At 55.6% G+C, this 24892-nt stretch overlaps 1 protein-coding gene across 1 annotated transcript; it reads right to left on the bottom strand.

Annotated features, from left to right (window-relative positions):
* Window positions 1-5959: 5959 nt before the first annotated feature.
* VSX2 (visual system homeobox 2) lies at window positions 5960-23864 on the bottom strand. Its single transcript, XM_069465112.1, has 5 exons — window positions 23495-23864; window positions 22127-22211; window positions 18245-18368; window positions 7061-7241; window positions 5960-6282 (listed from the first exon to the last, which is right to left on the bottom strand). Exons 1-5 carry the CDS (start codon window positions 23862-23864, stop codon window positions 5960-5962), a joined length of 1083 nt encoding a protein of 360 aa, XP_069321213.1.
* Between the last annotated feature and the right edge of the window lie 1028 nt (window positions 23865-24892).

Raw genomic sequence — 24892 nt, 5'->3', positions numbered from 1 at the left:
GGGTGTTTGTCTGCCTGGCTCCTGGGCCTGTTTCCCACTTTTTTTTTTTTTTTTGGTAGAGACAGAGTCTCACTATGTTGCCCAGGTTGGTCTCAGGCTTCAAGCAACCCTCCTACCTCGGCCTCCCAAAGTGCTGGGATTACAGGCACGAGCCTCTATGCCCAGCCTTTTCCCCCGCTTTTCATGGTACCGTGCCCCTCCCTTTCTGGAAACTTGTTGCCTTCTACCTGGAAACCATGGTGAACTGACTCCTGAATCACAGGGCATTGTGGGAGACAAAAATGTAGGGCAGAGGAGAAAGAGGCATTCTTGTTAGAGGATACAGCTGTCCTTTGAACGTTCTCCTGTGTCTGTTGCTGTTCAGCTCGGCATTTGACTTAATGTTTTCTTGTTCATAAATACATCCATCAGTCTAATTCCTGTGTGTCATCTTTTTGATGGCTGCAAAGCTCTTTGTTGGTGGAGCCTGGATTTTGTCTTTAATCGTTGGTTTCTACTTCTGCACAGGTAAAACCTGCTTCGGTCGCCCCTCACTGGAGCTGCGTGGGGGAATGGTGAACTTTTCCTCTCCACCCCTCTGAGCCCACCCTGGTCCCCTTGGTCAACCACCTTTTCTCTGGCCTCCTTAGCACCAAGCAGGGGTAAGAGGTGACCATCAGTCTGCCGGGCACATAAGACAGCTTGAGCAGTTCTATGGCTCTATAGAAGGTCACTCCTGGACCCCTTCCTGTGACAGAGACTCCACCACCTTGGGAGCAGAGCCATGGAGAACCCAGAGGGGTCCCTGGCCCAGAGGGAGGAGTGGGGAGAAGGCAGACAGTGAGAGTGGTTAGCACTGGGAGGGATGGATCCGCCGTGAGAAGCCAATGGAGCACATCACTGTGGAGCCTGCTCAGCTGTGACTAAGCAGAGGCTGCCCTGACTTTACTGCCTGAAGCGAGGAGAGCCAAGCAGGAGCCGGGGACACCTGGGAGACCTGAAGAAGAAACAGGAGGCAGGAAGCACCAGGAAACTGAGCTGGTGGAGGCCGGTGATTCCTGACCCCTGCTCGGTTCCCCAGAGGGTGGGTCATGGGTGCCTGGGGGGCCAACTGGGACACTGGATATGTGGAGCCCTGGGGGTTAGAGACAGGAAAGGGGCAGGCCCGGCACTGGGTCCAACCCAAAGAAGCCATCTGTTGTTTTCCCTTTAGAAAACCAACTAGTTTATTTTTGGAAATAAACTTTATTTTTGCATTTTAGATGGACAGAAAAATTGTGAAGATAATACAGAGGTTCCATAACCCCCTGCTATGGTGCAAATGTGTCCCCCAAAATTCATGTGCTGGAAACTTAATCCCCAGCGCAACAGTTTGGGAGGTGGGCCTAATAAGCGGTGATTAGGCTGTGGGGGCTCCGCCCTCCCGCGTGGATTAACGCTGCTATCGCAGGAGTGAGTGGGTAGTTATAAAAGCAGCCGGCCCGTCTTGCTCTCTTGTTGGCTCCCGTTCTCTCGTCCTTCCGCCTGCCGCCATGTTGCGGCAGCAAGAAGGCCCTCGCCAGGTGCTGGAGCCTCGCCCTTGGACTTCCCAGCCTCCAGAACTGTAAGAAATTGCTTTTCTTTATAAATTACCCAGTCTATGGTATTCTGTTATAGCAACACAAAATGCACTGAGACACCCACTCTATTTCCAGTCTCCTCTATTATTGACATCTGACATTCATGTGGTCTCTCTCTTACAATTGGCTGCCACACCTCTGCGCTCTGAGGGGAGGCTGGGAAGAGAAGGCACTGCAGCTCTGGTGGGAGCCGGAGAGAGACTGCAAGACCCCCAGTGAGCTGTGGGGTGCAGGGGACATAGGAGGCTGGAGAGGCCAGCAGGGAGCTGGGCCCAGGGCCCAGGGATCAGACCCCTGTCCCTTGCAGCGGCTGCCTCTCCAGGCTACAGCTCTGGGCCTCAGGAGTTCCCCCACCATCACCAGCCCACCCAGCTGTTTTCCCTCCCTGAGCCGGACTCCCCCTCATCCATTCCCGAATCCTCATCCATTCCCGCCAGACCTGCTCAGCAGCCGAGCAGCCCTCATAAATCAGTCCCTCCTGCCCTTTCATCCCTCTCTTGCTCCTCCCGGTGCACGCAGCCATCTACCCGCAGCCTGTTGGGCCTGCAGAGCCTGGAATAAAATCTCCCTTCTGGGGGCCAGGTTTCGGGGTCCCAGGGAAGAAGACGCTCCTGGGGTGCAGGATTTCTCCTTGTTCTGCCTCGGTGGGGCCTGGCTGTTCAGGTCTTCTTTTCCTGTCTCGCCTCACCCCTTGCTGATTGCCTGGAGGCCTGTTCGCATTTCCTTCTGCAGAGAGCTGCTGGCCTCCTCCCAGGGTAAATCCCCTAAGGTGGCCCTCCAGGAGGCTTTCTGATATCTCCCTCTGAGTGTCCCAATTGTCTCCTAGATCTACCTGAGGGTGGGGGGCAGCTGCTAAGAATGTCCCCTGGGGTTGAGGAGCCTACCTGGGCACAGCCACCTTTCCTCTGTGCTCTTAGGGTGCCTTTCCCAGTGTCCTCGCCTCTCCCTCGCAACACTATGAGACTGGCGCACAGACATCATTAGTATGTTTTAGAACGAAGAAGAGAGAGGCTCAGAGGTTAAAACACCTTGGCCCAAGTCCCACACATGGACAGATGGTCAAGTCACCCTGTTAGATGTTTTCATGGTCCCTTATATCATGCCTCCAAGGACTTAGGACATCTGCAATTTTATATTTTATTTGTGTGGTTACTCGAATTCTCCAGACTGTAAGTCCCATGAGGACAGGGAACTTGGGACTGCTTTGTCCACCACTATATGCCCAGTGCCTTGTCCCACTGCCTGGTATATATTAGATGCTCAATAAATGTTTTTAAATTATTGAATAAATGGACGAGTTATAAGAACATTCGTTCATTCATTCATTCAGCTTCAGCAATAGATTGAGCGTCAGGCCTTTTTTTTTTTTCCTTTTTTTTCTCAAGAATTGCTTAAGATGTCAGGCACTTTGGTGGGTCCTGGGGATAAAAGATGAATGAGATATAGTCCCCACCCTTGAAGAAATCAGTTTTGTGGGCAGACAGACCTGGAAGTAAAAAATTACAACACAATGCAGAAAATGCCATAATCCAGGAATGTTGCAAGTGCTGTAAGAGAACAGAGGTGATAAACTCTTCCCGGGGCAGTCCGAAAGGCTTCAGAGAGGAGGGGACTTGAAGGATGAGTGGCAGTTTACTTCCTGGAGGAGGGGGGAGGACAGGGTGAGGGAAGGGCATTCTGGACCAAGGATGAGGCCTACAGGGGAGCAGCCCATGTGGCAGGACTTGAAGCCAGGCTCTGGAGCCAGAGATTTCCCAGGTGTGCCCCGCAGGCTCAGGTCTGGGAGGAGCCCATCTGGGTCCAATCCGGAGTGCAAGGGCTGCCACCCTCCTGTCATTCTCCTTTGACGATGGGATACCAGAAGCCTCATCCACAAGGGACTTCACATCTGAGCCAATCTGAAACAATCGTATGAGATTCCTTGAGCCAGAAGCTCAAATACAACCTATCTAGTCTGCTCATTCCACGCTCTCATCTTGTAATTCCATCCAACACATCATCAAGTCCGTGAGTCCCGGCTGTCTGCTCACAATTTCATGAGGTCTTTCTTGAGCTGTTTCTCTTGTTCACTCCTCTGCTCTTTGACAGGGATTTAGCATCATCTGTCTGACTCTCAGTCCCGGATACCGCTACCCTTTCCATTCATTGTCATGCAAGCGCACAGGTGTACACGAAAGGAAGGGTGTCAGCGCCCTTGGGGGCCAAGGTGAGCTGTGGGCTTCACCAGAGGTATGAAGGAAACAGGGCTGATTATAAGCAAGCACCAGGGAGAAAGGAAAATGTAATTGTGCAGGGAGGAGGGAGTTACAGGTAATAACATAGGGGCTCCACACTGGGATATGTAAGTTGTGTCTGATAGGGAAGAGGATCCCATATCACAGTGACAAAAGTCGTCCAAGGGTGGTGTCAGCTCAGTGGAGAGATGCAGGCCACTTGTGTCTCTACATTTCAAAAAATTATGAAAAAGGAACCCAGTAATTTTCACCTAAAAATCAATTTGTGGGTTTACTTTTCATGTCACCTATTGACACATCCACAAACCATCCCACCCACACCAGACCCGTGGAGTCCTCCCCTGCTACTTTGCGTCAATTTTATTCTTACTTGTATCTTTACAGAAAATGGCACAGAAATCACAGGTTTAGATACCTAGAAGTTATTACAGTTCCGTATTTCAAACACCTCAATATCAAGTTTCTTTCTTACTCTATGTACATTATTTACACACCAGGGGCTACAGTCTAACACTTTAAACCAACAGGAAACAAAGACAAGAACTAGGGAGGGAGTTTCATGAACAGAATGGAGAAGAAATCAACTTTTGATACAGAATTAAAATCGCAGCTCACTGTCTCGGGCCCTTCTCTGGCGAGGTATTCCCTGCAAAGGTGGGTGGCATGGTAGAAGGAAATGTCACAGGGGTGGGGGGATTGTGTGCCTGGCCTGGGAATCTGGGTCCCGCCGGCTCAAGTAGGCTATGTGCCCCCATTACTGATGGGAATGGCAACGGCTAGGGTGGAAAGGACAGCTGCAGAACTGACAGGTCCACCCACCAGCAGGCAGAAAGAAGCTGCCTGGCCCTTAGCGCATTGTGGTTATTGTGTCTGTCTTATTCTACGGGACGTGCTTCCCAGCACACACCTGGCGTGAGGTGTGTGCGCCTGCAGCTTAGTGTGGGCTTAACCGTAGCCTCCCACCTGCCCTCCTGGCTGCCTTTCCCCACTCTTCTTGCGGCCAGCCCTCGACGGATGTGTACAGCCCCTGGCCCACCCCCAGGCTTGACCTCTCTGGATCAAGTTGAGGACTGTGGCTTCCCAGGTGTCATTTAACAGCTGGACTGGGTTGCTTCAAGGCAGGGCACATGCGAACCAAAAGTTTGCAAGGGGCTCTGGGAGAGGAGGATCTTTACACAGCAAGTCAAGGTCACGGGTAGCATACTGGGAGAGGCAGGATGCTGCAGAACACAGGGCCCTGGCAGCGGGTTTGGACGCCCCCACAGGGCAGTGAGCCGCAGCATCTGCGACAGGTGCCCCCTCACTGCAGGGCACAGGACTTGGACTCACTACAGGTACTGTACATCACCACATGCTGTGTTATCACCTCCCACCTGGGAGGAACCGGTGGGGCAGGCTGGGTGTGGAGGGGGAGGGTTCCTGAGGGTGACCACTGGCAGGGCATAAGACTGAGGGCGGCTAAGGGGCCCAGGCTGACACTTCCCAGTTTAGTCTGGAATCTGGACCCCACTGATGGGGGAGCAGAGGTGGCAGAGGTTGTGCCTGGGCCTGCAGGGTGGTACTGTCACACAGCAGAAGCCCAGGCCCAGGCCCGCGGGAAGGAACAGGCTGAGGCAGATTTGTGGAGGACTGGGGCGCCCGGGCCGCTGGAGCTACAGTGCAGGGGTCGGTGTCACGGCTGTGGCAGGCAATGAGCAATGCCAGCACAGCAGCGGCTTCGGGCATGGGCGGAGCAGAACCCACAAGGGATGTAGAGCCAGGAAGGGGGGCTCTTTAGAGCAAGAGGACAGAGAGGACAGGGTGGCCATGAAGAGCGGGAGGTGCCAGGGGATTGAGCGAAAGGGGCTCGAGAGGCTGGTCTGGGGCAGCAAGAAGGCGTCTGAGGCAGGGATGCTGGGATGAGGAGGCAGAGGCTGGAGAGATCCAGACTGGGTCGGGGATGTCTCAGCATGATCCAAGCCACGGCCAGAGCTGAGCTGTGCCCGCAGACACTAGGTGAAGGGGCCTGTGGGGGGAGGGGAGGAGGGCAGAGGCCAGGCGGGGGCCCTGCCCCAGAGAGCACCTCCCAGCACCATAGGCCAGGAGGAGAGCAGAGTTTGGGGGCTCCGGCGTCTCCACGCCCTTGACCTAAGCCATGTCCTCAAGCTGTGGCGGACTCGGCCTCTCCGCCGGCCTGTCTTCATCCATGGCCTCCTCCTCTGGCTTCTCAGCATCCCGGGCCAGGCTGTCCGGCCCAGACACAGTCCCCAGCACTTTGGTGCTGTGCTCCTGAGCTTTGGCTCGGAGCGCTGCGATGCTGTTCTCCCTCAGTTCCTCCTGGGAGATGGCCGCCTGGGGGTCGGGGCCCCGCTCCTCCGGCTCCATCTTGTCGAGCTTGGGCAGGGCCTGACGTTCCACCTCGGGCTTCCTCCCCGACTCGGCTGCCGCCTCCAGCGACTTTTTGTGCATCCCTAAAAAGAATTGTTGGTATTCGGGTTTAGAAAAGCGCCTGGGAAAGCCATCTTGAACTGAAAACAGCAAAGATAGAGAGAGGCCAGAATTAAGGACGAGCAGAAAGCCTTACTTCCCACGCCGCAGTCGCGCGAGTCCCAGGGCTGGGCTGGGGTTAGGGGATGGGACAGTGGCTGGGGGCAGGGCTGCAGAACCGCAGCTGGGAACCAGGCCCTCGGAGGACTTCTCCACGCCAACCCCCTGGGCACCTGGGCCCTGGGCCACCTGTTTTGTCCCTTCCAGGCCACAGCACTTGCTCCCCCGTCCCTCCCTCCGGGGATTCCAGATCTTAGAGCCCCAAGATAAGCTGGTGCTGTTACCAGACCTGGGCCCAGATGGCAGGTGGGGAAGATAGCAGTTGGAGCAACTGGGGGAAAGAAGCCCTTTGGGCAAAGCCAAAATGGTGGCCAAAGGGACCAGGGGTCCCCTCAACCCGCAAGGGGACTGTTCCAGTCACTATAAGCCCACCTCTGGCCAAGGGAGGGAGGAGTACAGACCCCAGGGCAACAGTCACACCTCCTCACAGAACCCACAGATAGAGACTCGTCCAGGACAAGAGTCCCTGGCACCCACTGGTAGGTACAAGGGACGGACACCCTGCCCCAGGCCCACCTGCCTTGAGTCCCCCAAGGTAGACTGAGGTGCCTCTCTCCCTGCCCCAGGGCTCTGTCCCCTCGTCCAGGGAGCCCGCTCTCCTCACCGCAGGGGCAGGGCCCCAAGGAGGGTGCGGGCTCTTACCCAGTAGCCACGGGGCACAGGAGTCCATGATGCCGTCCTTGGCAGACTTGAGGATGGACTCGGGCAGGGGGATGGAGTGCCGCACCATGGCCCCGTAGAGCCCGTACTCCGCCATGACGCTGCTCCGGCCCCAGCACTTCTCCCGCTTCCTCCACTTGGCTCTGCGGTTCTGGAACCAAACCTGCAAGCACAGAGGACAAGTCAGGGCCCTGCTCTGAGAGGCATGGAGCCCAAGGCCCTCACCCGGTGTCTGCCTGGAGTTAAGCCTTCTCCAGTGGACACCCTTAGCTGCTTGTACCCACCCGCGGTGTGCCCCGGGCTGCCTCCAAGCTCAGGGGCTGTTCAGATGGAGGAAATCAGTTCTGTGAGATGGGCAAAATGGGTCCTTTTTATTTATTTATTTATTTATTTAAATTCAAAGTAGTTCTAGGGACATGGGATAGGGCCACCTCCTGGACAGGGTCTTGCAGGTGGGCAGGACCCAGGGTAGTTTTCAGTTTGCATCTGAGAAGCCTGACCGGCCCCTGGCAGCTGTCTTGCACATGCTTACACCTCCAGCGTATAAACAGAATCTCTTTCCTGATTTGCAGAAGGACAAATACCTTTCCCAGGACTGGACTAGCAGCGTCTCTGGCTCAGGGCTCCCTCTCTGCCTGAAGCCCAGAGCCAGAATAGTCCAGGAAGCTGCAGGTGAGTGTGAGCTCAGGGAGCAAAGGGCATTTCATCCAAGTGCCAGGAAGTAGGGAGCAGACACCCCCAGGAGGCCAGGGTCTGCCTCCCTCCTCTGACCTGTCCTGGCTGAGCCCTGCCTGCCTAATTTGACCCCCAGGTACTCGCTGTCCCCAGTTCTGGGCCTAACTGGATGACATCTGGGGAGCTGGGCAGCCATCCCTCAGTCAGGGGATGAAGACGCATTCCGCAGGGCCGAGGCGCAAGTGGGAGTGTGGTGGGGAAGGAGCTGGGGAATGCTCCTCTGCTCCGGAGCTGGCTGGGCAGGGTCTGAGCGAGAGCAGGGTCCCCTGGGGGTGTCCACAGCACTCTCCCCACGCTTGAAGGAGATCCCAGAATCCCTAGGATTTCTCGGTCTCCCAAAGCAGTTTTCCCGAGACTCCAGCAGCTGACAGAGCCAAGGGCTTCGCCTACTTGGTCTTCCAGGAGCCGAGAGGCCCGCGGGAAACTGGTGGCGCTAGAAAGACCCCAGGCCCGGCCCTGCCTTCTTAGTCCCCACAGCTCCGGGGCCCGGACCCCCGGGGCGGGAGTCGCCCGAGGCACCCAGGGAAGGAGGGGCGGGGGGGGGGAGGGCTCCGGGAAACGCATCCACTTCCCCGCGGTTCCCTCGCCACCCGCGACCCCCATCCGCCCCCCCCCCGCCGCGCCCCTCCCCCATCCGCCCCCCCCCCCGCTGCGCCCCTCCCCCGCCGCGCCCCTCCCCCGCGGCCGAGGTATCAGCTTCTGATGAAAAATTGCTCCCGCTCTATTCAGGAGGCGGCAAAAGAAGAGTCACCCCCAGGGGCAGCCCTGGGCTGATTGAAAAATAAGTTAATTTCAGTTTGAATCGATGGGCCTCAGGCACTGAAATATCACGGGAAATTAAAGCGGCCGCTCTCCCGGGAGCCGCGGCATTGACCCGCGCTAATTAATGCTGGGGAGGCCGCGCTCGCCGCGCCGCAGCCGCTCCCGCTCCCCGGGGGACCCCAAACACTTCTCATTTAACTAATTAGACGGGGAAAATTGGGTGTTAATTTGTTTAGGATTTTTTCCCCCCTTTCCCCCGGCAGCTCCCTCCCGGTCCCGCCCCGCGCAGGGGCGCGGAAATGAATGCGGGGCTCGCCGGCAGATGGCTGCCCCGGTCACTCTGCAATCTTCTCCGACTTGATTGCTTGATTAGGTCGTTAGCACATTAAAAAAAAAAATTGCTTGCCGTCTGGCGCTGGCGTGATGAGTGGGACGCGCGGCAGCGCCTGGGTAATTTATCTTTTTATACGGCAAAGAATTTGATTTCAATCTGCAGATATATGGGGCGCCTTTGACACCTGTTTAACATCGCGCCGCTGACAACTTAACCCTTTGCTGCCTCGGGAGCGTGGGGCTGGGGCCGGCGGCGCCTCGGGTCCGCGCGCCCCTGCGGTTCCCGCCGCTGCCGCCAGGTGGCGGCGTGAGCGCCCGGCGGCCCGCCGCAGCCCGGAGTCTGCGGCGGAGCGCGACCGGCCACACCCGCCAGGGGGCGCTCCGGCCCGCCCGCCTCGCATCCCCCGGCCCCAAATGGCCCCTGGGCGGCAGAGATGGTGCCGGGTGCGGAAGGACCTCCCCGTCCACGTACACCTTTAAGTTGACCCAAACATGTGTAACCTGTTTTTGGCATTTCTTCATTTGTGAATAACTAGGAGCCTCTAAAAATGGGAGCGACACGCACTCAAAGATGCCCTGAGCCTCTCCTACCCGGGGTGGCGCCGCCTCCACGCGGGCAGCATCATTGCCACCCCCGGGTTTGGCACCTGCAGTTCCTGCTCAGAACGAGGGGACTGGGAAGCACAGGTGCAAGGCCTCCGCCTGGTCCGGACCTGACCGCCCTGGGTGACCCCTGCCAGGCAAAGGGTTTAGCTCATCTGAAGGCCACCAGACGGTTGCCCTTCCTGCACTGAGAAAGGGAGAGCGGTGAGCAACTCCTGCGTTCTACCCTGGCTCCACTGCCTGCCTGTCCTGCAGGATGTCTGCCCTGCCCAGGGCCTGCGCTCTGTCTGGGACCTCAGTCCTGTCCCATCTCCCTCTCCTTAGCAATTGGTTGCCGTCTACAAGGACTCACTTGCCTCAAGCTGCTTTCTCCCACGGAGGAAAGATCTAAACGGACTAATCCACATAAAAGTATAAGTGACTTCTGGTTTTATCCACCTCTCAGGGCAGCAAAGAATGAAACACCTGGTGATGGAATTCCAGGCACCGAGTCTGACCACAGAGGGTTGGGAAGGCTTTCTTTATGAATATAAGCAAGGCATCTGCTTCCTGGTCAGGAGATGATCTATCCTGCTTGAATTCCGTGCATTACAAAACAAGGCCACACCCCCTTAACAGGAACCAATGGGGCCGGACTGGAGAATGTTTTGGAAAAGGTACGTGATGCATACACCACATGTTACATAATGCCCTGCAGTGGCAGCACCTCATAGTCAAACCCATCAGTTTGGATTTCTGCTGCAAAATGCATATGCACATATTCCTACCAAGGGATGGATAAACTGCATAGGGTCAAGTCCAATTTTTGCTGTCAAATGAGTCTGATGCCAAACTTATGAAAGAACTTTCTGTTTTCATTGAGGTTTGAATTTAGAGAGTCTGGAAAAGGCATTGTGGAGTATACAAAGACATAGGTGTCCCCGCCACCCCAGTGTGGATACCTGGTAAAGGTGCATTGCCCTGGCTTCCCCCGGAGGTCCTGGGCATCCGTGCTTGAGATGGGGCAGGCTCTCAGATGGAAACAGCATCTTTAGGAACTAAAGTAGGGGGTCAGACTTGGGATTCAGATCATCTCTGGGGCCTCTAAACAGAACCATTTTCCTGGGTCTCCTCATTTGGGCAAATGAATAACTGGTCTGTAGATCAGACTTTGCCCACAGATACTCTCCCAGGGGAGCTGGTGCCAGCTGGTCGCTCAAACCAGAAGTCATCCAGACCTCAGTTATGGGCTCCTGGAATGCCTGGCTCTCTGTGAAGACCAGATGCTACTCCAATTTATGGAGGAAACCTGGACGGCCAAAACAATTTCTTTTTAGGACAGTTGGCAGGGGCGCTGTGGCAGGGGTGCCTTGGAGGGAAGTGGACAAGGGATTAGAATTAACCCTAACCACCCTTCACATCTGCCTTTCTAGCCCCTTCCTGGAAACAACCTGCATGTGCATAGAACTTAAAAATGTATAAGCAGCGTTGAGGTCAGCCAGTCCTGAAATGGAATTCCTAGCTCTGAAAAAAACTGCTGAGTGATCTTGGGCAAGCTACTTGACTTCTCCCAGTCTCAGTCTCTTCAAACAAAAAATAAGAATGCCAACTTTCTAGGGTTGTTTGGAGTATTAAATGGAATAAGTGAGTGCCCAAATAAGTGACTGCTTGACATACAGAAGGTGCTCAGTAAGTGCTAGTTAGGAAAGTCGGTGGGAGCCTGCAGAAGGCAGGTTAATCAATGGCATTGCCTGTTGCTCTGGCCTCCTCCATATGCCCACTAGCAAGGCTAGACTGGCAAATAATGATAACATCAACGACTCCAGGAGGAGGGGAAAGGACAGAACTGACCTTCAGGCTGGAATACTTTAATACAGGTAGCCTCCAGTTTCCCCTGTAGCCATCTGGGGTGCCAAGCAGCTGCCCCTGAAACTCTCCCCACATTCCCACTATGTTCCAAGCCCCCGAGGCGCCAATGCAGGGGGACACCCCCGCAGTGCCCATACGTCCATGAGTTGGCTGGGGCTCAGAAGCTAGAAGACCCAGGTTGGAGATCCCTGCTCTGCCTCTACTTGCCTTTGTGGCCATGGGGACATTTCTTAACCTTTCTGAGCTTCCCATTCCTCACCTGCCCAGAGATGCCACCTCCTTGCAGGTTTGTTGTGAAAATTAGACGGTGTGCGGGAAATGCCTGCCACATAGTAAGAGCTGAAACATGTTGGCCTGATGCTGGATGAATTCTGTGGATGAATATGGAACAAGACAAGGCTTTGCTTTCCAGCAATTGCTCCGGGACACTTTTCACATAAAATGACATCCTGCTGTCTCCCATCTTTGAGATTCTACTTGGGCTCTTGGTTCTGCCAAGCCCATAATATTCCTTCAGTCTGTCTCTTACTCACTCTCCTGACTACCCACTTTCTAGAAGAGACTGCGTCTCTCACATAGGAGTCTGGTCCCAAACTCTTCCGAGACCTTGCATCAAGGCCCCAGGCAGGACCAGTGCCCTGCCTTACACTTCAGGGCTCCAAGTACGTAAGGGACCCAAGGTGACATTGAAGGTCACCAGGTTTGGAGTCCCAGGCAAAGGTGAGTTGGCAGGATCTTTCAGCTTGGGAATGAGCCTGGATTTCTTGATACATTTCCCCTGAGAGGTGGAGCCTCTGCAACACTCAGAAAGCCCAGGGAGCATGGATGCCTCTGGCTGTCAGCAGCGGATCTGGCAGGTGGCTCCACAGCTGGCAGAGAGGGTGCCTGTGCCTCCACGGGTGAATGGGACCCAGGGAACCCTTGCCAAATGGATGCTCCTCTACCACAGGGTGCACAGCTTGCAAGCCAGGTGACCCTGTCAGCTCTTTCTCTGTGTAGGTAGCTGGCGTGAGCAGCGGTGGCCGTGCCCCATGCCTCCTCTTGTGTCTGCATTGTTACCTGGTCCCTGTCCTGCATGCTCTCACCCTGCCATCCCCAGAAGACAACATGCCCAGGGCTCCTTCCCTCAAGGGGCTCGCAGGAGACCCTCTGCACTCCTTCCAGGATCGTCCCCCTAACAGAGACATCTTGCATGACAGATGCCCTTTGCACATTCGGGTCTCCAAGCTTGCCACATGCCCTCAGGCCTGGCTCTGTTGGCCATACTCTGGGTGAGCGTCCATCACGTTCACCCGGCCTCCTTCTTCTCCTCTAGCTGGAAGCTGATGAATTTGGGCTCATTGCTGGAGTGATTTAACGGCTTCACACTCCACATCCACTCAGCACTTCTGACACCATATTTCAGCGCACGGGTCCAGCCCAGCTTGCGGCTCAGAGAAGCGGGGCCTTGCTGCAGCCTCTGATGTCCACTAGGGGGCAGCTCTGCCCACATTTCCGGGCAGCCCCAGGCAGCATCCTTCCCTGCCCACCAATAGGTCATTTTGTTCCTCACCCCACCCCTGTCACCCAAAACTCCACTTTCTGCCGCTCATATTAACCCACGTAGAAACCAGAAACACCTATCCTGAGCCTCCGAATCAGTGTATTTATTCTGACTTCACACAGAATCACCTGGAGAGATTTTAAAACATACAGATGCCAACATGCAGGTGTTTAATTTTAAACCAATTAAACCCAGACTTGCTGGGTGTGGGGGCCCCCGCATGGGTATTTTAAAAATCTGCCCTGGTGATTCTAATAAACATCCTGAGCTGAGATACACTGAAAAACCCTTTCCCACCCAGGCACCTGTCTTTTTACTTCTGGTCTATAGCCCCTTAGTACTTTGTTCCCTACCCCTGGGCAGGGACCACTTTATAAGAGGCAAAGTCGAACAGCGCTAGTCAGAGAACCTAAACCTCACACTTCGACATCCACGAAGCTGCTAAGACTGGGGTGAAATGTAGCCTCTGTCCACTTTGCACATCCATAGCTCTGTAATGTTTGCATTTTTATAACAAGTATGTTTGTCAGAAAAAAATACCATAGCCGGGCGCGGTGGCTCACGCCTGTAATCCTAGCACTCTGGGAGGCTGAGGTGGGTGGATCGCTCGAGGTCAGGAGTTCGAGACCAGCCTGAGCAAGAGAGAGACCCCCGTCTCTACTAAAAAATAGAAAGAAATTATATGGACAACTAAAAATATATACAGAAAAAATTAGCCAGACCTGGTGGCGCCTGTCTGTAGTCCCAGCTACTTGGGAGGCTGAGACAGGAGGATTGCCCGAGCCCAGGAGTTTGAGGTTGCTGTGAGCTAGGCTGGCGCCATGGCACTCTAGCCTGGGCAACACAGTGAGACTCTGTCTCAAAAAAAAAAAAAAAAGAAAGAAAGAAAAGAAAAAAAATACCGTAAACAAATAAGTGGATATATAGCCTGACCTTACAATTTTAGTAACAAGTGACCACACAGAGGAAATACAGTCAGTCTGTGAACCCATTTCCTCTTCCCTGGGGCTGACATCTGGCAAGTGCTTCCAGAATGCTGTATCCCAGCATACTTTTTTTTGGAGACACACACAAAAAATGGACTGTGTGTCTGAGTCTGACGTGGAGACGCAGGATCTTTTCTTTCCCTAACATTGCCCCGTGTGCCTCCATCCTCAACCCAGGGAGATGTAGAGTGAGGAAGTGCTTATCCACAAAGCACAAAGGCAGGGGACAACGTCCCTGTCCCCTGTGCCTGGGACTGGGACCTCATCACTGCCCTTTGCATCATACAGTTTGTAGAGAGAGGCATTCCTGTTTACTCTGGGATCTGTGCGGTGGTAGCTGAGTCCTGGGTTTACTGTTTACTTCACCGCTCAGCCCCTCAGTTTCCTCGTGCAGAATATAGGTACAGGAATGACCCCTGACTCATCTGGTTGTGAGGGATCACATGAAACGAACCATGGAGAGCACTTAGTACCTGGGACACTGGTGAGTGTACTGAATAAATGCCAGTAATAACACCACTTGTAAAATTAGCATTTTGGAAAACTATTATCATTATTTTATAAATGAGTAATTTGAGGGACTCAGAGTGTGGCTTGCTGGCAGGGAAAGATTAGAAGTAGGTGTGCCTGACTTTTCGTGTCTGTGCGGTGGGTTCTCATTAGACATTCGACAGTAGACCTCAGACACGTGCAGGGGTTTACTCAGGTTGGCCCAGGAGGGATGCATGTCCAAGCTGTCCACCTGTCCTGCACCCCCATTCCACCAATGGCAGCCCTGGGGCTGTTGAGGGGAGGCGAGCCTGAGAGGCCCCTCCCTGGGAGAGACCCCACCTCTTTCTTTTCCAGGTGAGGAGGTTGAGGCCCAGAGATGGGAAGTGGCCTGGCCTCTGCCATGCCGGTGGGCAGCAGAGCCAGAGCTAAGATCTGGGTACCTGACTTCCAGTCCAATAAGCTTTCATGCCACCTTGAGAATATCTAACTCCAGACCTGGAGCCTCTAATGAGTCCTCATCTTCCCCCTCCTTCGCCCACAACACACACGCAAAGTCCTCTGACCCAAAGTGGGGTCGGGGCAGGCCTGGCTCTAGAATGGCAGCTTTCTGTTTTTAGATGCACTGTCGCCACCTGATCAACACGTTGAGGGGAAAAGGCAAGGAAGGTAGCAATGTAGAGGAGCAAGGGCTCCGGAGTCTAAAGGGACTCAGGTCTGAATTCTGGCCTCTGTGTCTCAGGTTCCCCATCTGTACAATGGGACTGTAGAACCCTGCTCACTCACGCTGTTCTGAGGACTCTTTGCTGAATGTGCATAAACTATCCCTGGAAGGAAACAAAGGATGCTGGTTACCAAGGGAGGGCTGCTGGTGGGGCGGGCCGGGGGGGGACTCATTTTTCACCCTTTTGAACTCATTTACATGAATTTGCCCATTCAAAAAATAATTTTGTTATATCTGAGTCTGGTTTTTTGTTTTTTTTTTTTGAGACAGAGTCTCACTCTGTTGCCTGGGCTAGAGTGCCATGGCATCAGCCTAGCTCACAGCAACCTCAAACTCCTGGGCTTAAGCAATCCTACTGCCTCAGCCTCCCGAGTAGCTGGGACTACAGGCATGCACCACCATGCCCGGCTTATTTTTCTATATATATATTTTTAGCTGTCCATATAATTTCTTTCTATTTTTAGTAGAGACGGGGTCTTGCTCTTGCTCAGGCTGGTCTCGAACTCCTGACCTCAAGCGATCCTCTTGCCTCAGCCTCCCAGAATGCTAGGATTACAGGTGTGAGTCATCGCGCCCGGCCTGAGTCTGGTTTTTTTTAAATAATAGTGGCCTGGTACTCAATAAATATTGATTATTTTTATAAAGAAGTTGTGATATATCCCCCTACCACTGACTTCAAATCACCTCTGTTCTCCCAGCTTCAAGGCAAAATAAAGACTTAAAACCCAAGAGGCAGGCGGTGAAGGGGGGGGGCTTTAGTTCAGACCCAGGTTTGAGTCTTACGTCCCCCACTTTCTAGCTGTGTGGCCTGGGGCAAGCTGCGATGCCTCAGCTTCCTTGGTTCTAAAAGGAAGCTCATGGTCTCTACCCCTCTGGTTGTCACCAGGATTTAATGAGATCAGAGCTGACACCAAGTGAGCAGGGGGCACGTGCCAGGCACTGCCCTGAACACTGGACAAATATGGCTAATTGCATCTGCACGAGAGGCAGGTGCCACTGTCATTGTCATTGGACAGATGAGGACAAGGAGCTTCTGGGAGGGGAAGCCCAGCCAGGAACCCAGGCAGGCTGGCTCCTGAGTCAGTGACTCTAACCACTACACCCCCCTGCCTCTCCTGTGCTCATCACATATTTAGGAGAATTATTTGGCACATGGAAACTGCTCTGGAAATTATAGCTGTGATTTTTTACTGATACACACCAAGATCACACCCACTTTGTTAAACACTTTGGGGCAAGACTGTTTAACAACTCATAAACACTTTCTGGGGGCGGCATTTAGCCATGTGGTGCTCAAAGGGTTTGAGAGACTCTTGCCTCATTTCTCCTCTAAGTACAAATTACAGAGCCAATCCTGATGGTCCCAAGGGCAATGAGCTCTCCTTACTCTGCACCCCTGGCTCCTTTGTGCTGGTTCTGGTGGCTTCAGACACCACCCTATAGACAACCTCCAGGCAACTTAAGGAAGCCAAGCCTGCGTCTGCTGGGGCATTTGTAGCAATGCAGTCACAGCCCAGGGAGAGCCTTCCCACAAATCCTGAGCTCAGCGGGTTTCAAACACCCCACCCCACCCCCGCCCCTAGAGCCAAACAGATTTTAGGACAGCCCACTGCAAGAAACAAGCGGTGCCTTCTTACTGGTCAATAGTGCAAGTGGGGGGCTGCCAACAGCGAGAATTTGTCAGCCCTCCTCCCACCGCAGCCACTTGTCCTGGCCAACTTTGTGCTAATGAAGGGTAGGCAGGGGTTACCGCCACACAGTTGGACTGGGCCTGCACACACACACACACACACACACACACACACACACGATGCAGAATCAATACCCAGCTCACCCCACTAGAATCCAATTGGGTGGAGGGTAACGGGTCCAGGCCACCATGAGTAATGCACCAAACATAATCTGCTTATGAATAATTGAGCTTATTGTTAGTGTCAATGTCTAAAGCCATTGGCTGAAATTCCAAATAGATTTCCAAGGGAGAGGAAGGCCCTTCTGGAAAAGCAGCTCAAAGCCTCATTTCCCATCTTCTGGTCCTCCAGTGAGAGTACAGAGCAACCAACGCACCTCATTTGGTTCCTTCTCTAGAGCTGTGGCCACCTCCCAGGCACACTCACACCTGGAGGGAGGCACCTTGCAGAGGAGGGGCAGAACAGCAGTCTCGGGGTGGGGACCTGCCCCGTGCACTCCCCTGCCCCACCTGTGAACTACTCTCTGGACCACTCAGGTGAGCGGGGGCAGCTTTCGTTTAAGGTTGAGCTCTAGCTAAGGCAACTACAAATCTTCTAGAAATGCTCCTCTCATCCCACCCTCCACCTCAGGGAGGCCCTGCCCAGAAAACCACCAGACTCCATCTTCTCCCAGAGAAATGACTCTATGGCCCCCGATCCAGCAAGGGGACTCTGGACTTGGGAAGGCCCTGTTGCTGCTGAGAGGAGGCCCCGTGCCCACCACAGCTGAGCACGTGCCCCAAAACTGCCCAGGAGAGGAGGAGGGCTCAGTGAGCACACCAGGCACATGTCCCGGGCCATGCACTAGGCCAGACAGGGAGAAGAAAAGGAGCAGGAGCTCAGGGCAAGGCCAGCAGCTGCTGGACTGTGAGGGGTGGAAGGAGCCTGGGGTAGATGAGTCTAGGGGAGGGGAAGGGAGCCGGCACCCCTTCCTCATGGGGAGGGGAGTAGAGGGAAAGGAAGCCAACTGGGATCAGGGCTAGAAGCCACCTTCCCCTTCACAGCCACCCACAGGGGCCTAGGGCTACCTCAGCTGCACTGAGGGGACATCCGCCTCCACAAAGACCCTGCCCAGAACCCAGGCCCCATTCAGTACTCCATCTCTCATCGCCAGGCCCCTCAGGGTCTGTCTGACACACTCCTCAGGAGTCCCACAGCCAGGCCACACCTGCTACGCCTCTGGCCCGCCCCCCGTCCCCGCCCCCACCACACAGTGCCCACCTCACACGGTAGGTGTTCAACAAGCACCTGTCAGCTTAAATGCACTGCTCGAACTGATCGCGGTGAGGACATGGTCACAGGCAAGCACATGCCCATAGCAGGGCGTGGGAGGTGGGGTCATGGGTATCTGGGACCCTGGCGTGGCAGATGTCCCTGAGAGAGGGGCAAGCATGGGACAGAGGGGGCTGTTACCTGTATCCTGTCTTCCGGCAGCTCCGTTTTCATGGCCAGCATCTCCCGGGCATAGACGTCTGGGTAGTGGGCCTCGTTGAAAGCCTTCTCCAGCTCCTCGAGCTGGTAGGAGGTGAAGATTGTCCTGAGGGCAGCAAGGCCGGACAGTCAGGACCCAGGACACTGAAAGAGCCTGTCCCAGAGAGAACAGAGCGGCCCTCCCCTGCGGCTCCTGGACAGACCCCCGCCCAGGCTGGCTCCACACGATCTGCCACAAACACACACACTCTCTCACTCTCTGTCTCTCTCTCTCACACACACATATATCTACACACACATTCGCAGCTTAACCCTCTGGACTCTCCGTCATTCAAGGCTGAGGGCCCACACTGCACTTCCGGTGGTGAGGTGGGCATTCTTTCAGCCTTCGGTGACATTTCACTGGGAATCTTTCTGGAGGTGCTCTGGGGGAAAGGGCTTTAGAAAGGGAATTTTTAAAAATGCAGAAAGCCCCTGTTCCTCCTCCCAAGCACAGAGCGGAGGAACTCAGCAGATGGATAAATGCCCCGGCCCCACCCACACCGGCTCGCTGGGCTCCTCTCACAGACACTAGAGTTGGACGTTTTAATTCCACTTGAAGTTTGAAGATTCCCCAGAGAGACAAATGCAGCTTCGACCTCAGGGTTCCTATAGCTGAGAACTGAATCTCTTGCTCCCTCAACTCCCCTCCACGCTCCCTCCTCCTCCCCGCCCTTCCTCTGACACCAGCTCCCTAGGGCTGCCCGGGAGTCTTTCCCTGTCCCCTCCTGTGCTCAGGAGGCAAGGGCCACCTTCCAACCCTCCCACATACAGACTCAGCCACTCACTTGGGGAGGGGCCCACTCAGGCCACCCAGTGAGCCTCCTACCCCCACAGAGCAGTTCACGGTGACCTATTTTGTGTCATAAACTGCTTTAAGAATCTGGTAAAAGCTACATTGTTCTGTCACCCCAGGAAAATGTGCAAATGCATATGCCTTTAACACGCAAAATTTTGCCTCTGATATTAGGACATTCATAGATGCTCCTTTCCTGAATAAACCACTTACAGACACAAACTCTTCTCTTTTCAGACCTTACTGTCACCAGGTTTCAGGAGACCTTTATCGTGCACCCTCATCAACAAGCCCACTGGCAATATAGTCCAGTCTCCACAAACTGAACTCGTAAAACTGTTACATGCCTTGCTTATCCCCTGGGATTTGGATCCCGGGACCAGCACAGAGGTTCAGCACCCTTCACTGCTCTGCTCTCTCCCAACACAACCACAAAGTACAAATCTGACCCCCACACATTCCTTGTCGGTGTTAATATCTTGGGGGATGATGCAGGAGGTGGGTGAGGAAAAAAGATTGTGCTTTTTATAGAAAACGACTGGTTTGATTCTTAATCGTTTCTCCTATTCTCTTGGGGGGTATGTGGAAGGCTTACTACACACAAAGTTAATGCTTTAGAATTTTGAGGATCCCCTGCTTTCTATTTCTCACCTGCTGAAGGGCCTATGAACAAAGAGTCAAAATAAACAATAAAAAATGCAAATCCTTTTTAAAACTAGGGAAACTGAGGCACATAGGTGGTGTGGCCTGGCCAAAGCCAAACAGGAGAGCTGATTATATGTCATTTAGAACCGCTCAAGTGCCAGCCTGTACTTGGGAGAGCCCCTACTGAAAACAGCAACAACTCAAATCTTCCAAACTTCCCCTAATTCCTGCCTCAGAGCTGGTTCGCTGTGGATGCCACATGCTCTCCAGGGAGAGTTCCCTTCCCCCACAATGAGAGCCAACCTCCGTTCCTGGCTGCTACAGAGCCCCAGACCTTCAGGCTCCTGTTGTAACCTGTCTGAAGACGAGCTAAGCTGTCCCGGTAAAGAGAAGAGCAAATTCTGAGACTCTGTCACCATGGCTGCTTCACCTGCAAGTGCTTTTAAACCTGGTTTGTTTCTGGGAGATAAAGACAAGCCCATCTCTGATCACCAGATTCGGGGTCTCTTATCCCAAATCCCCAAATGAGAGAAGCTCAGGAAAATGCACCTTTTACTAATTAAGGACTGCACCGGTCAGCAGCAGCCATGCTTTCCTCTCCAACAACCTGGTCCCCTCATGCTCCAGAAACAGACAGAAATCCAGGGCAGCTAATACCCCAGTGTTGTCCCCCTGCTGTTCTGCACCCCTGGGAACCCACCAAGGCCCCCAAAGCTTTCCCTGGTGAAGAGGGTGGCAGGTCCCTGAGGGGGTCAGGGACCTGAAACATGGACTTTGGGCGATGGGTCACTCAGCTCCAAGTGCCACACAACGAGATGTCCTTATGCAGAAACATCGCTCCTGCACCCAGGGTTTGGGGATGCTTTTTCCTGGGCTCTCCATGCTCGGGAACCCCTTCCGTCCCTTGTCGCACCAGCACGGGAGGAGTTCCGCCGCTTTCCAACCTGCCCTTTTCCCACGGGTCCCTGTCCCTGCTCGCAGAGGCTGACAGGATCACCCAGCCTGGGACCAGCATGAGATGGGTGCACAAAAAATGTTTTAATGAATATTCGTTGAACGGATGATTGAATGGTTTTTGTTTTGGTTTTTAAAAAAGGACCCAGGATCAGGACTAGGAAAAAATGTTCCCGTTTAAAAGGAAACAAACGGAACAAAAGCAAACAGCTGTCTGAAGGGAATGAGCCGAGATTCCTGAGCAACCAAGTTGAAGTTCACCTTCATTCGAGCCAAAACCTTTTGGGGCCTGAGGGGTCAGGAGCGGCCGTTTTGAAAGATGGGGTGGACAGTGGAGTGTCCGAGGGCCAAGGAGGAGCGAAGCGCAGGAAAGAGAGGGCGCAGAGAGGCCGAGAACAAACTGGGGTGAGAGAAAAGGATGTGGCGGGGCGGGGTTCCCAGCGGGGAAACGTCCCGATGGAGCTCGAGACCCTGCGGCCGCGGCCCGGGTCGGGACTGAGCGGGACATGGGAAGAAACAGCCCCCGGGGTGAGCGCGGGGCAGCGCCCGGGAGCAGCACTCGCAGAAAGGCAGGCCGATTTTTGGTTCTCGTTCTTTTATTTCCTTGAAAACCTTCCCACAGATTGACACTAGGAACGGTGGCAGACGTGCCGACGCGGAAGGCAGGGAGGGCTTGGAGGCGGGGGCGGGGGCCAGGGTGGATTACTTTCCGGGATATACCTACTGGATTTTATACCTACTGGATTTTAACTTCGTGCGAGTGATGTCTATTTAAAGACGTACGTTTTTAAAAACTCTCTTTAGTCTGCACCCCAATGCAGCGCACCCCACTCTAGCAGCGAGGGCTAGTGGGACCATCCAGTCTACACCCCCACCATTCTACAGACGAGGAAACTGAGGCTCACGGAAGGGAACCGGCCCGCTCAGAATCACAAAAACAGCAGCCGAAAGAAGATGTTCCATCGGCGCAGAGACTGCCCAAGCCTTGGGAACGTGGGAGCAGGAAGCTAGGGAGTTGGCAGAGAGGAAGGGACCGGGAGAGGAACGGGGACAGAGGGGCCAAGGAACCGGCTCTGGCGCGAGGTCGGAGCGGATCTGCCCGCCGCAGGGTCTGCGCGGCTCTCGGATGTGCTGCCGCGGGGCTCTGGGGGCTGACAGCCCCTCTCTAGCTCCGGTTTGGCGCGGGTTGGGGCCTTTCCTTTCTCCTGCGGGAGGAGAAAGCCCGAACTGTGCCGCTTCCCGCGGCCACCCGGCGCGGGCCTGGGCAGATGGCTCCAAAAAACGCCTGGTCACTTCGCCCTCGCGCGGCCTCGGACCTCAGCTCTGGGGTCGGCGAAAATAGGGTTTGAGTGACCGAAGCCCAGAACCGGGGAGGGCAGGCGGGCGGGTGGGCAGGAGAGGTAACAGAACGCGCTGCGGGGGAGCCTTACCTGTGTCGCCGCTTCTTCCGTTTCTTGGTCTGGTTTAAAGCCGATTTGGACATTTTTCGATCACTGGAGGAAACATCTTCAGAATCTGAAAAGCGGGTGGAGGAACATGTGACACAATGGAGAGCGCGCTGGGGGGCACCTGAAACGGGCGAGGGCCTCACCCCTGACCTCCTCCCGGAGCGGCGGGGCCCTGCTCTGTCTCCCCGGGAAGCCCTCCAGAACCCCCGGTGGCCATCTCCATCCCTAAGCCCCGGCTGGCCTCTCCTACGCCGGGGCCCAAATCCGGAGGTTTTGAACAGATTTCGTTGTAAGAGAGGCAAAGGCCCTGGCGCGCTTGCGTCAGGGACCGCGGAGAGCGAGGCAGCCTCAGGGGGGTGCAGGGACCCCTGGGTTGCGCTCCCGGCCCTGCGCCCCGCTCTGCGCTTGCAGCCCCGGCGCCCGGGGCCGGAAAGTTGGCCCCAAAGAGCGGAGCCCAGACACTGGGGAGCTGGGCTCCGGGAAGGGATGGGGCTGCTCAGGCACCGTCCCTTTAGCAGTGCCCGCACAATGCGCTCCCACTCGAGGCTGGAGAGCCTGCGACCCGCCACTTTTCGTTGCAAATACAACGAAACGAAACGAAAAATCGGGGGAATTGACAAGGGCGAACAAAAGCCGGAGGGCCGAGTGGGCCGGGACACCCCGTCAGGAAAGCGGCTCCAGGAGGGGGCGGGAAGGTCATGCAGGGTCCCCGAGCCCGCGAGTCATCGGGCTCCGATATATTGTGGCGCTTACGTGGGATCAGTTGGCGGCCGCTTCGGCTGCCGTGGTGGCCAGGTTGTTCGAGTTCTTGGGATCAAAAATAAACCCCACCTGACCAATGCGGTGTTTTGGAATGAAGAAAGGAGAAAAAAGACAACTTTGGACACCTGGGCTGGGGCCGGGGCCGGAGCCGGCACCCGCCTCCCAAGCCGCCAGCGAGCGGAACAGCCTCGGGCTCCCGGAGCGCGGGTCCTCCTAGAGGCCCGGGCCGCAGTGCAACAGCGGAGCTGGGGTCCTCCAACCCGTCCGGAGACCCTGCAACACCAGCTGTGACACTCCAAACCCCGTTTCCAGTGGGGCCCTAGTGGGGCGCCGTGGCTAAGGTGGGCCAGATGCGGGGACCAGAATACTCCGCAGCAGCCGGAAACGCTGGGGCCCAAACCTGGCGGACGCCGGAGCATCCTGGTCCCCAGCCTCGGGCGCATCGGCCCCAGGCCCGGTCTGCGACCCCTCGGCCTGGCATGAACTTTTCCGCAGGGAGGAGGCCTTGTCCCGCAGGCGAGAGCCGACGGCGCGGGCTCCCAGCTCTCACCCCCAGTCAGGCAGCCGCGCAGTCTCGCCCTCACCTACCCGAGCTGGCCGTCTGGCTGGTGTCCAGAGGCCCCGATGCTCTGCCCAGTGGCTGCAAGTGGACGCTCTGCGGGTCGGACAGCACTTCCAGGAAGGTGGGCTGCGCGTAGAAGCCGGGGAGCCCCCCGGGCCCCAGCAGCCCCATGCCGCCCACTCCTGCGGGACTGAGCACCGAACGTGCCGCCAGCAAGTGCCCAGGGGCGAGGCCGTCGAGGGCAGCCCGCGGGTGGGAGCTGGGGGGCTCCTTGTTCAAGCCCAGGATCTCCTGGATGCCGAACCCGGTGCACCTGGCCGGGGCGCCCCCCGAGGTACTCTTGGCCACTGTCTCAGACTTGGGCTTGCTCAGCGCTTCCCCCGCTTTCCCCGTCATCTCCCGGTTCTTTGGAGGGGCTGAGGCCGCAGGTCTGTAGCTCCCCCCAACCCCCCCGCCGGGCTCCCCGCTTAGCGAAGTTGGTCCCAGGTGCCCCCTCCGGTGTCTAATGCTCTGGAGCCCCAAGGAGATTCCCCTTTTATCCAACCAGGCGGCAGCCCAAGTGGGGTCAGAGCTGAGCAGCCAATCACCGGGGCCAGGAGCGATTAGGAATTCCAAAAAGCTGGCAGCTCCCGCTGCAGGCAGCGCCGAGGGGCCAGGGCGCTTGGGGCGGGCACCAGGTGGGCTTTGCCGGATGCCCACGGGCAGGGACCCCAGGGGCCAAGGTGAGACAACAAGGTTCAGGGCTGTTCCAGGAGGCAGAGTGGCTTAGGCTTCCGGTATATCCTGGCTGGGACATGTCCCTGGCTTGGCCAGGACAGGTCCCTGGGGTGAGGTGGCAGGATGGGCTAAGGGCAGAGGCTAGAGACTGGGAGACCTCCTCCTTCCCTCAACTCCCACACAGGTTGGCAGAGTCACAGAAGCCCAAATATGGGACCCCCGTTCAAAAGATAGAACAGGGGAGGGGCAAGTGCCTTGGGCAGTATGTGGTGGCAATGGGGCTGGGGTGTGGAGAGGGAGATGTGGGAGTGGGGGGAGGCTCAGGGCTTATCTCCCCAGCAGAGGATATGGTGCCTCCTTCAGAAGAGCTACTCAAGTGTTGGCCCCGTGAATGGTCAAGGGGTCAAGGGATACAGGTCGCTGCTGAGGAGAGACAGCAATGACTTCTTTTGGAGAACAGCCATGGAAGTGGGAACATCTTCGTAGAGTAAGCATGAAGTGTGCCCAGCTTCCGTGGAAGGACTTTATTTATTCTTCCATCCATTCGTTCAACTAATACCTATTGAGCACCCACTAGCTCTGAGCGAGGAGCGAGGGGTCCGGCAGTAAATCAGACCAGGCAAGGGGCCTGCTGTACTTCAGAGTTCATTGAGCAAACAGAATGGAGAGGCCGCGATTGTTGGTGGGAGGGCGAGGGGGAGGAGGGG

The sequence above is a fragment of the Eulemur rufifrons genome, chromosome 2 (genome assembly GCF_041146395.1).
Source record: "Eulemur rufifrons isolate Redbay chromosome 2, OSU_ERuf_1, whole genome shotgun sequence".
Lineage (NCBI taxonomy): Eukaryota > Metazoa > Chordata > Mammalia > Primates > Lemuridae > Eulemur > Eulemur rufifrons.
This window is presented reverse-complemented; position numbering and strand designations above follow the sequence as displayed.